Below are 12598 nucleotides of genomic sequence, written 5' to 3' on the forward strand. Positions count from 1 at the left end.
CTCCTGATTACTAATCTTCACACCTCTAATATTAAGGAGGGTCTCCAGGCTAAGAAATGAGTCGAACTTAGACCAGATCCAGTCTCCCTCCGAGTCCACCACATCAGCAATTCTCCAGGAGAGGAGATCATTCGGCGGAGGGGCGATGCACACCTCAATCAACGGTTTGTCACCAATCCAGGTGTCATACCAGAAACTAATGGATCTCCCATTACCCACCTCCAAGCCAATCCCCGTACAGAACTCAGAAAATGCCCATCATTTTGTGCTTTTTTACTAAATGGTACCTGTAGTGTTTCTGCTTTTCTTTTTTTTAAATAAACCAAATTTTCGAGCATGTTAGAGATTGTTATATCAATATATCTAAATCGGTGATGAGAATAACTATTGAGTAGTATGTAAAATTAGGTGAGTGGTAGGAATGAATGAACGAATTTTTGGTACTGTTTGTAACGACCGGTCCGGAGTGGGTGGCGCTGGGGTAGAAGGCCTGAGCAAGGAGCGGCCCTAAGGGATGACGATGGGGGCAGGAATGAACTGAATCCGAATCCCACATCAGAAATGGAGAGGGAGTGATTGGGGCTTATTAGTAAGATGTGAATCCAATACATGTAGACGCGTTTTAAAACCGTGAGGTCCAATGTGTTGGAATTGGGCCGGAGCGGACAATATCTACATGGTATTGGAACAAGGTGTTACACTGTTTATCTTGAATTTATAGAAAATCTAAGTTGTACCTCTTCAATGTGAGTTAATGGTTATGTGACATTCATTTAATGGTGAGGTCAATAACTATCGCAATAGCTACACTTGCAATTTTGCCGTTAGATGAGGGTTAAAATGTGTGTGACATTAAAACCTTTTTTTATTAGTCCATGTGGTTCCGAAAATTACTATTGAGAGAGGAGATATTTTATTGGTCCACGTGTATATTTATGATGAATAACGTGATATCATCATCTAAGGATCCTCATGTTTATTTTAAATTCGTACAAATACATCTAATTTAACTCAAAACAAACCGCATTAATTCTTAATCTTTTGCTATAGTGTTATTTATTTTTATTTTATTTTTTTACAAATAGATCTCTACAATCAATATTAGTGATCTCTACAATAAATATTTATAATTTCTAAAGTTCTCTGATCCAACCTATAACCCGAGCATTTCTCAATATGATTAACAAAAGTGGAAGATTATGAATTCGAATTGATCCTATTACAAAAATGATCATTTTTCAAAGTCTAACATTAGATCACTCTCATTTAGATCGAACCTAGTAGCTATAGTTGAGATGCTAACTAGCCCGAACTTTGCAAAATTATTGCTAGATATATAATAGAGACGCATGTACACACCAAGACAAAACGCACCGAATAATTTTGAGATTAAAGATGTAAGCATCTGCATCTCAGTCAGAATTATAAAATTGATGTACGAAATAATGAGTTGTTTTCATTTTTCAAAGCAAAAATAGGAAAATATATTTTGAAATTCTTTTTATTCTTTGCCTCCTAACTATCCACAATTAATACGTCTCTAACCGGAGTTGAAGCTCATTTGTATACCAAAATTAAAGTTGAAAAGGGCTCAATGAAAAACAGAAAAGCATTTATATAATTAAGATTAAGATAGAGTAAATGTAGCAACAACACCAATTATATAATGAAACAGAAACTTGTTTAGATATGGTCCATTGTGAAGGTTGATTTGGGATCTGAAGGTGGTTTTCCCATTTCATGCCATCCTTTTGGAGGGTCTCTTGTTAGCTCAAGCAGAAACTCTCTCACGTAATCTGCTTGTACCATTTCGTTGTCCTTTTTCTCTACTTTGAATATATTGGATACAAGTCCTAAACAACTTGTTACATTTACATTTTTCACTTCTAAACCAAGTGAATCCAATGCTTCCATTAATCTCACAAATCCTCCTGCCTTGTGCTCACTAAATACATTTACATAGAACTCATTTCCATTTATTTGTGCCACTTCCACTTGGACCTACATTCATCCATATATATTCATCAAATACTTCAAATAAGAAATACTCCTAATTCATTTATTAATTTATACCTCCATTTGTTGTCCCTTGTTGTGATCATGATGATGAGTCGTAGCTTCTGTTTTGTGATTTAGTTTAGAGTAGCTAGCCACTTCTGATGAACCTACATGGAACCCATTACCTCCATGATCTTGATTCAGAATAATGTCTTGTGGGATCTTGTTCATGTTTCCATTTTCACAATCTTCACCATCTGAGTTCTCTTGAAGCTCAGCTTCTAGTTCTTTAAATGTCTGCTTCAACTCATTCACAAAATCAATTGCATCTCCAAGTATGGCTGCCTTGTTTAGCTGTTCATCAACAAATTTATCTATATTATTTATTATTCAATTCACTAATATAATAACCATATATACATTGAAAATTGGTAAGCATAAAATTACACTTGTAATTTTGGGAACCAATGCTCTAAGATCATACAGCCTTCCATTAAGCCTTTTTCTTCTATTCCTCTCAGCAACAAGATTTTTAGCTCCATGTACTTTTCCATTATTCCTTCTTCTATTATTCCCATTTCCATCATTCTCATCATCAATCTGATCACTACAATCAGAAATATAATCTGATTTTCCATTCTCCTGCTTGATTGAATCTAAACAATCATTTTCTTGCTTTTCCTTGTTTCCTGCTGAAAATTCCATAGTATTAATTATTCATTGACTTATGTTAGGGATAAATAAAGGCTAATTAATTTATGATTAAAATAACAGAAGTACCTTCAAAGAAGATATGATCATGATCATGGTTTTTAGCTAAGTGTTCCTCACTGTAATTGAATTGGTGGAGGAAGTTCATTGAAGAAGCTGAGATATCATGTGAAAGGTTCAGGCTCTCTAATGCTGCTACTGCTGGAGAAATTGGTGGCTGCTGAAATTCATTGCTTTTGTTATTATTAATCATCATCTGATTATCCTTATCTTCATTCTCATGATCATTTACAGAGAAATTAGCATCCATGTTGTTTGAGTTTATGATTGCTTCTTGCTCCATCAAAATACTGCATTGAGATGTTACATAATCTATAATGTTTTGATCCTCAGATACCTGCACAAATAAATCATAAAATCATAATGATAAATATTTGCAGACTAAAATTTATCCTGAAAAAGCCAATAATTAAGGTAAGTTCATACTTGTTTAGCAACAAATAGCTCAATTAGTCCTCCTGGTACTGGTATTAAAGCCCTAGTTCCAACCGTGCCCTGAGAATTAAAGTAATTAAGATATAAATCAAACTTAATTATAAAGATGATCATACGAAATTAAATCAAATCAACTCACTTCATTAACACTTAAATCTGGGGCATTAGAAAAATTGAACCATCTGGGTTGGTTTGACAGCAATGTCTGTGCATGAATTCTGTTCATAATTAAACTCAAATTAGTAATGATAAAAGAAAATACGTCTCAAAATGGAAACGGAAACAAACACTAATCACAGAACCGGTAGTTAAGAGAGTTTCAGTGCAACATATAGGTGAATTAAATTTATACCCAGAATCAAGAGGCATTGAAGAAGGCAAATGAGCAAGAAGTTCACAAGATTTAGTTCTTTGGTGCTGAAACATGACATCTCTGCAAGGAGAAACCTGAAACTGAATTTGATCTCCACCATTCATTTCTGAAGTATCAGTTCCACCACAGCAACAATCCATCCACTCAATGTATCTGCAAAAACTTTTTAGCTATAAAGATGGTAACATAAAATGAAGTAAATTTCACTGATTAATTAATTAAGTACCTTTGATCGTCACTTAATATCCAAAGAACACAATAATCCCATCCTTTTACACCCACAAGAGTCCTGAGTCTCTCCATGAGTTTCTGAATCAAGTTCATCCTTTGATTATACCTACAATTAGTGAATTAATGATGCAATTAAACCCATATATAATTAGGAAGTTATAGAATCAGAAACAACAAAGAGATATATATATATATATATATACCAATACCAAAAGAACCAAGGAAAGACCTGAAATGGGTTTTTTCACTAGACAAAAGAAGAAAGGAAAAGGAAAACTTCAAATGATAGCAATGGATAACTGCACCATCTCAAAAGCCATATCTCAGCAAATGAAGATTTTTATTTAAAGAAAAAAGGTTTGTGTTCCTAAAATAATATAACAATAAAAAGGAAGGCCTTTATATATTTATTATCCTAAAATGTTTCTCTTTTATATCTGAAGATTTAGGTAGGTGAAGTGCAGAGTTTGCATGAGGAGGAAATATACATTGTTATCATTAACTTCATTTCTTTAATTAAACAAACAAGGAGGAATGCTAATGGAACAGTAAGTAGATGTAACAAGAGATTTGAGGCCATTAGATGAAGATTAATCAAGGATTAGAAAAAATGAGTTTAAAAAAAAGGGCATATATGACGGGAGGAGCAGAATGCATGAGCTAAGATGGCGTACAAATCCCTAACTAACTATATAAAGTCTTTGAATCGTTTTGGTTAAGTATACTTTCATGTCTCAACTACTCTACAACATTGAACCAAAAATGAATATTATGCATCATCAAACTTAAGTTTACATATTTTTAATTATTTGATTTGATTTCTTTGTCTCCTATTTTGATGATATTCTAACTATTCATTCTTTTTTCTTTCTAATGCATACGTAATTTAGATTCTATGTCACTCCTATTTTAGGATATATACCATCTTCTAATTATTATCAATTAATTCTCAAACACCTTATATCTAACTTTCAAATAGGTAACTTCCTATGCCTTCACCTCAAAATTTTCTCTATTTGAACTTCCCCTTCTAACTTGTATATAATTCATATTTCGTCTTATGTTTTATCAAATCTCGAAAATGAAATTGAGATTTCACCAAGAAAGCGAGAAGCGTTTACACGGAAAAATAGAGAGAGTAAAGGAATAATAGAAAAGTTAATTAACTAACATCTTCTCTCTCTTCTTTATTTATACCCAAAACTAACTAATCCTCAAACTAGCTGTTATACAAAACTTTTCGCTTTGTGGCTTTCTCCTAAATAGCAAAACTATGTATTTTGTTTAGCTTATATCCTAATACCCCTCAAACTGGAGTATATATATATTTAGAAAGCTTGCTTAAAACTGATTCAAAAAGCTTTGGCGGTAATGTCTTGGTGAAGATATTTGCAGATTGATGAGCTGAAAGATAATGGGAATGGTCTAATTAACCTAGCCTGTAATTTTTCTCGAACAAAGTGATAATTGAGTTTGATGTGTTTTGTTCTTTCATGAAATATTGAATTGGTGATGAGATACAATGCTGATTTATTATCACATAATAATGAAATTTGTTTCTTGTGATATATCTTTAATGCTTCTAGTAGGTATGTCAGTCATTGAACTTCTGTTGTGACTATGGACATAGCTCGATACTCTGGTTACATTTGGCATTTATGTCACATGTTCAGCTATAAGAATGTTCATTATTTCCTGCATGGATCTCATATTATAAATGAGCTTCTTGTTAATCTCATTCATAAACTTCCTCTGTTCGGGCTCCAACAAGCCAAACATTCTTACATTCAATGATCTAAGTCCATGCAAAAATTTGATTGGATTTCCACTCGTGTCACCAAGAGTTCTGGACCTTTGCGGAGGGTTTGATGGTGAAGGGATCAAGACATTGTTTATCTAAGTCATGATTACGTTTCTTCATCCAAACTCATCACACCAATTTGATGTGTGATAATTTAAGATGAGCTTTCTAAAGTCCTTAATTATAGTGTCTTGAGATATGATAGAAAAATAATCAAGGACGATTTATGGACCAGGAGACCCCACTCTCATGCTTAAATCAGCAAAGTTAAAGGAGAAAGATACTGAAGAGTTTGTAATCTAAGTATGCACTAAGAATGTTCCATTTTCCTACACTATGTACATTTCTATTTGTAGAGTAAAAAGATGTACGCCCTAGAGGAGCATGTATCCACATGTCAGAGGTATGTTGTCAACTGAAACGTTGTGCCAATCATAACTGCTATAGTTATTCTAGATATAAAATCGAGATTGAATTTGTACGCCCCGATAGTCCTCTTTTACTGGTCCACATGGCATTACAGTTAGTTCTTTAAGAGTCATAGGAGGAGTCATTCTTATTGGGCCACATGGTCGAGTTGATTGCTAGGGATTCGAATGCCATGTTCTCTTTTTTTCATACATTCATATCAATACTTGTTTATTAGTTGAAGGTGCGAAAGTTCAAGCTATCTTCAATGCATTAATATGCCAAGGAAATGTTGTTTTACTATTATTTATATTCAATGAGATGCAAAAGCCATATGCCTTTGTCCCCATTGCATTATCATTATATGGATATAGTTAATCTACGCTCTCTCTAAGGTCGGTCATGAGATCAGGGATAAAAACAGGATATAGTCATGGGGGCCAATATTTTAATACTTTTTTTTATCACATCTAATCAAGAAAAAAAATATATTATATTATTAATTAATAATGTATCAAAACAAAGACGGTCATTTTTTCAAGTCGCAAAAATCATCAATAATTGAATTTATATTAAAACTATCAGCGATCTCTCTCTCAATATACAACATCAAACAATCTGAGAGATAATCATTTTCATTCACTTCGATTCTTGGAGATTTTCCAGCATGACTTTCAGAATTCAAATGATTGGAATCAATATTAAGAAGATTGGAGTCTCGACTAAATAACAATTTGAAAATAAGAGGTAGAATCTCAACTTCACTTGTTCAAAAATCGTTTGCCTGTTGATTTTGGGAGGAGTTGAGAGAAAGGGTTGTTAATTTCAAAATAAGAGGTAAAATATAATGTAAGGGTGGCAAGGTGCAAGGATTCCCGAAAACCGCGGGGATTCGCATCGACTAGGTGAGGAATCACAGAATTATTTAGGGGCGGGAGTAAAAACGGAGGAAATTTTACCTCCGAATGCTAAATTTGAGTGGGGCTGGAGGTTAATATCCCAAACCATAGAGATCCTCGAAAAATCCCCGCGAAATCCCCAAAATTATATAATTAAAATTATATATGTTTATAAATATTATGAAACTATAATTAAATATAAAAATTATATATATTATATTATAAAAGTATAATATTAAAAGTATACATCACCCTTGACTGCAATTGTTTCAGTTTCGTCTGTTGGCCTATCCAACATCGTCTAAATAATAAATAATGACCATAACCTCCAGTTTTCCAATATCAAATTTTGGAGCTTTCAAAATCTTCATCTTTCTATTTCTACGAAGACATTTTGTAAATGGTAAATGCATATGATTGCCTTCTCAATTTGTTTGCCAATTATCTCAAGCTGATATTGTTGTGTCTTTACTCATGTCAAATGTTGTTTTGTCAAGTTCAATATATAAAAGGTACCTCTGTCTTTACTCATGTCTTAATTCTTCACTCGCAATACTTAATTACACACTAAACAATCATTTCTATCCAAATTAATATATTGTAATGGAAATGCCAGACCTTTTGGGATGAGAAGAGCATGTGCTTTCAAATTTTTAGACTTTGTTTTGACTTCGGTTGTTACCCCTTGTTCGCGTGCTTATGTGGGAGTCCGCTTCTGCGCAGGAGGTATCCAATGTCCTATTTCATCAAAATACCTTGAAGATTGCCTTAAGTTCGCCTTACAGCTCCTTACCTTGGTAGGTCGCACCCTTTCTCAAAAAATAGGGAGGGCGGTGAATTCGTTACATCAATTCCCAATATGGATTTGCTCTACAAGTCAGACTGGTATTCCAATAGGGCAGTTTTTTGGGGGGGTAAGAAGGTAAGGCATCTTCAGATAGTCATTCTTTTTCCCCTGCACCTACTTCGAGAGCTTGCTTTACCGAGAACTAGGCTTTTGCTTCGCTTCATCAGATGGGCGAGACCACGTATGTAATTGTCTGCCTTAGAAGATAGACCTTCTGTCTCTGCCGCATAATATGATTTAGTTGAGTAGTTTCATCTAAAGTGGACGATTGAGCAAGAGAAAGCAGTTCGGCGGCGGAATAGGTTTTTGCATCTCCTGCAGACTCCGCGGCACCTAATGTTCAAGCTTTAAAAAGGTACTCTGGGAAAGATCTGTATTACTTGCCTACAGTTACTCTGTAGTTTTGTATGGGCGTTACCTCGACCAAAAAAGGTGACAACCAGTTCCGGGATAGCGGACTCTCTTTTTCTATCCAAAGATCCAACTTCAAAGAAGGCAGACTTTTTTTCATTGGAGATTTAGGAGATAGAAGTCCAGACCTTTTGGGATGGACGTGTCCCACGGTGCACACCAAGATTACTCATCCGCTTCAAAATTGGTACCAGATTATTGGCACAATATCTCCTAACTAACCATTTCAGGAGTGAATGTGTCAATCTTGAGAGAAGTTCATCCCTATACAAGAAGGAAAGTTATCTCCCATGCAGCCCAGTACGCCGCCTTTCAGAAAGGGATGTTACGTATTCAACCACCTTCAGAAAAAATTAATCGTGTTAGGCAGCGAAAAAGACGATTTTGGCTTCGCGAAATGAAGATTAGCGAAGCATGCGAATGTAAATGTGCAGGGAAAGAGGTGATTTTACTTCGCTAATCAATTTTTTCGCGAGGTATGCGAGGTCTGAAACGTGATGATCTACGTCGCATATCGATGCTTTCGCGAAGTCTGTGAGGTCTGAAACGTGACGATCTATTCGCAGACTTCGCGAGGTAGATCCACACGTTTCAGACTCTTTCTCTTCGCAGATCTTCGCGAAATCATCGATTCACGAAGTAGATTGTCACTTTCCAGGCTCTTTCTCTTCGCAAACCTTCGCGAAACCATCGATTCACGAAGTGTATTCATGAAAAAACGCAGAAAAAACAACAGATACTTACATTTTTCGCCCATTTCACCCCCAAAAGCGACAATAACAATATGATAACATGGGAAAAACGAAGGAAATAACGTAGAATAACCATTTCTAACATGGTAACAAGAAGAAAGAAACCAAGTAACGAACAGGAAGATGAAGAACCATGGCTTCGTTTTCTAGGGTTATGAAGTTGCAGAATCAATAGATGAAGAGAGGAAAAAGAGAAATTCATTGTGATTTGGCGAAATTGTGCAGATTTCGTACAATTTAAAGGAAGAAAGGAAGATCAAAAGTCTTGAAATCATTAATGTAGGAGCCAACTTTTCGCGTAACCAATAAGATAGGGGGAAGCGACCGTTCGCGAGTGGTGGGAAGTGGGAAGGTTGGGGGTATTATGGAAAAGTCACACAAAATCAGTCTAGATATGTAGTATGTTGAGTAAATGAGTTAAATATGTAAATGGGCCTCCAATTTGACCCAGTTTTGTAAATTTCCCTACTTTTATTGATACCAAAGTCTTCTATTACTATTTTCAACTATCACTACCAACTCACCTTTTATCTTGAAACTTTTTGAAATTTTTGTTTTTTTTAAAGCTAACTATCCCACAAACTCATTTAAAAAAAAACTTTTATCACATTCATATATTTTTTATTTTAATTTTTAAATTATAATTTTTCATGTAGAATTTGAAATTATTTTTGTTTTAATGACTTGATTGCAAAGTTTGCCTCTAAAAAAATTAGCACATTATTTATGTTTTTTTTAAATGAGTTTATATATATATATATATATATATATATATATAAAATCATCTCATTCAACCAATCCAAGTTAATTGGTTGAATTCATTGATTTCTAACCAAGTTATTTATATGGTTCGACTTCCGATCCGATTTTTAAAACATTGATAATCACCATAAGTATGTTAAAATAAAAATATTATGAGAAGATACTATTAGATTTGAAAAATTAAAAAAAAAAACTGTTGGACTAAACTGTGGGACCAATTGAGAATTTTTAGAGGGCTTAAAAATATATATCTATCATACTAATATGAACTTTTGAACGGACTGATAGGACCCATGCCCTTAACCATAGTGTGGATCAGTCCATTTGCCAAAACCGATTATCGTTCATTGGTGTCCGCCGCCGTCGGGATGGATGAAGGTTAATACCGATGGTGCGGCGGATGGTGCCCCTGGAAACACTGGAGCTGGCGGTATTTTCAGAAATACCTGAGGCTTTGTTCATGGTTGTTTTGCATTTAACATAACTAGCTCCTACGCTCATATTGCCGAGTTGACGGCTATCATTTTCGCGGTCGAATCGGCTTGGGAAAGGGGGTGGCACAATCTTTGGATTGAATCTGATTCATCCTATGCGGTTACGATGTTATACGGCAAGTCTGCAGCGGTCCCTTGGAAAATTAGACAAGATTGACTACAGTGTCTATCTCGATGTTCGGAAATGAACTGCATAATCACTCATATCTACGGGGAGGGTAACCAGGCGGCGGACCGGGTAGCCTATTTTGGAAAGTCTGCTTCCGCTCTTACTTGGTGGCAAACGGCTCCACACTTTTGTCAGTCGCTTATTTTTGATGATTTTTGTAACGTTGCACATGTTCGCTTTCTTTAATTTTTCTTTCCTTTGTCTTTATTTTATTTTTCTTTTCTCCTTCCTTTGTAATTTTCCTTTTTTTATCAGTAATACTTCGGATTGATTTTGTGTGTTAGAGGTGTCAACCTAGTTGGAATGTCTTGCCATTTAATCGCATCATAATCTTTCATTCAAAAAGTAAAGTGCTTGTCTAGTGAAATAAAATATACAATATTTTAGAATTTAATTATAGAAAATAAAGTAAGAATAGTTCTTGAAATCGTTCAATAAATTTTTAACTGTTGAAACAAATATTTAGTATAATATCATGAAAATCTATAAGTTTTGAAGGCTACACTCTGTGGGCCGGGCTAGTTCTCTCTTAATGGGCCAAGGATTTTAATACTCCAATCATTGGTATGGGGAACTGTCAAATGTTTCTGTTTCTGGCTTTTCTACGCATACTTACTTGGAATTTATTTATTCAAAAGAGTACTAATTTAAGGATCACCTTCATTTTAAATGAATAATAATAATTCAATCCAATGTATGTATGGCGGTTTGTAGAAGTTTCGGGCGCTGGAATTTATGATTACGTCTGTACATACAAAGATGTAGGACTGCAGCAGCTTCTAGAATCTCCCCTTTCAATATTCTATTTACTTTGACTTTTCTAAATTAATACTATTATATTCATTATCTATCTATATTTTCCATATTTCAATTCTATTCATAAATTCGCATAACCACCTACTTTAATAGGAGGTAACTAAGACCCGTTTCGTTTATGTTTGGGCTAAATTACACCTATGGCCACTGAACTTTATCCATTTTAATATAATAAACACTAAACTTCAATTATTAACGGTATCATCACTAAACTTTACACTTTTTAACATTGATAGTCATTCAATTTTAACTAACTCCTCAAAATGATCGTTAACGATCTTAAAATGAAAATATTCAAAAAATAAAGTTGTTCAAAATGACATTTACCATGAAATTATATTTTTTAATTTCCAAAATCTTGTTTTTTTAGAGTTTTCTTTCTTTAAAAAATCATTTTCTCTCTCATAACCAAGCAACACTTAAATGATCTCAAAACGAAAATTTTCAAGAATTAAAGTTCTTTAGAATATAATTAACTTTTTCAATTTTTTATTTTGAGGTCATCAACGGCCGTTTTGACGCTTTGAATGGCCACCGGTGTTAAAAAGTGTAAAGTTCAGTGGTCATATCATTAAAAATTGAAGTTTAATGGCCACAATATTAAATGAGTGAAGTTCAGTGGCTATGAGTGTAATTTACCCTTTACGTTTATGGTTGTTCGTTTACTATTACAATTTATTATTGCTTGGTATTTGCAAAAACCTAAAAAACAGTGTTTATTTACCCTTTATGTTTATGGTTGTTCGTTATTCCTAACATTTAAACTGATGTAATTTTACTTTTAGGTGCCGTTTGGTAAGATGTAATGACCTTCGTAATGGAATGACCATTACATTGAATGTTCATTACTATGTTTGGTTGCATGTTACAATTTCATTGTAATGGAATGAGAAAACGTTGAATTAAATTTTGTTAAAGAAATCTTGTAATCCTCATTACATAGAAAAATGTCTTGAATTCTCATTACATTGTCATCTAACCTCTCATTTCTCAAATCTCATCTCTCAATCTTACCTCTCATTCTTGTAGAAAACGCAAAAAGTAGAAAAATATAAAAATTGAAAACGAGAAAAATGAAAAAAAAAACGAAAAACCGAAAAATGCGAAAAATGAAAAACCGGAAAAATGAAAAAATAGAAAAACGGTGAAAAATGTTGAAAATGGAAATCAAAAGAAACAAGAAAAATATAAAAAAATGATAAAGCGAAAAACTATATACTAATTTATTGATTTCGGTTAATCTAATTTTGTATTTGATTTCGATTCGATTTTTCACATTTTTCATGTTTTTCGTTGATTTTAATTATGTCAATAAAATTTTATGATTGCATTTAATTAGGAACATATAAGTATTGTAATGGTTATTACATTACATTATAATTGTCAACCAAACATGGTAATAGAATGACCATTCCATTCCATTACATTACA

The 12598-nt window shown here is 33.7% G+C and overlaps 1 protein-coding gene across 2 annotated transcripts; it reads right to left on the reverse strand.

Moving 5' to 3' along the window:
* Positions 1-1641: 1641 nt before the first annotated feature.
* LOC136224211 (transcription factor ABORTED MICROSPORES) lies at positions 1642-4182 on the reverse strand. 2 transcript variants are annotated; one of them, XM_066012483.1, is made up of 9 exons: positions 4038-4182; positions 3804-3914; positions 3557-3730; positions 3344-3422; positions 3196-3264; positions 2779-3106; positions 2446-2687; positions 2074-2352; positions 1642-2001 (listed from the first exon to the last, which is right to left on the reverse strand). In XM_066012483.1, exons 2-9 carry the CDS (start codon positions 3899-3901, stop codon positions 1684-1686), a joined length of 1587 nt encoding a protein of 528 aa, XP_065868555.1. In that variant the 5' UTR covers positions 3902-3914; positions 4038-4182; the 3' UTR covers positions 1642-1683. The 2 variants fall into 2 exon arrangements, with proteins under 2 accessions (XP_065868555.1, XP_065868553.1); XM_066012481.1 differs by having other exon boundaries at positions 2446-2690.
* Between the last annotated feature and the right edge of the window lie 8416 nt (positions 4183-12598).

Source organism: Euphorbia lathyris, chromosome 3, assembly GCF_963576675.1.
Source record: "Euphorbia lathyris chromosome 3, ddEupLath1.1, whole genome shotgun sequence".
Taxonomy (NCBI): domain Eukaryota; kingdom Viridiplantae; phylum Streptophyta; class Magnoliopsida; order Malpighiales; family Euphorbiaceae; genus Euphorbia; species Euphorbia lathyris.

Bases quoted from the DNA above. Each gene is read 5' to 3' on its own strand.
- LOC136224211 (XM_066012481.1), bottom strand. From the start codon at position 3,901: ATGAACTTGATTCAGAAACTCATGGAGAGACTCAGGACTCTTGTGGGT. The intron at 3,107-3,195 runs GTATGAACTTAC...TTATTTGTGCAG, and splicing joins AGCTATTTGTTGCTAAACAA to GTATCTGAGGATCAAAACAT. The intron at 2,002-2,073 runs GTATAAATTAAT...GGATGAATGTAG, and splicing joins ACAAGGGACAACAAATGGAG to GTCCAAGTGGAAGTGGCACA.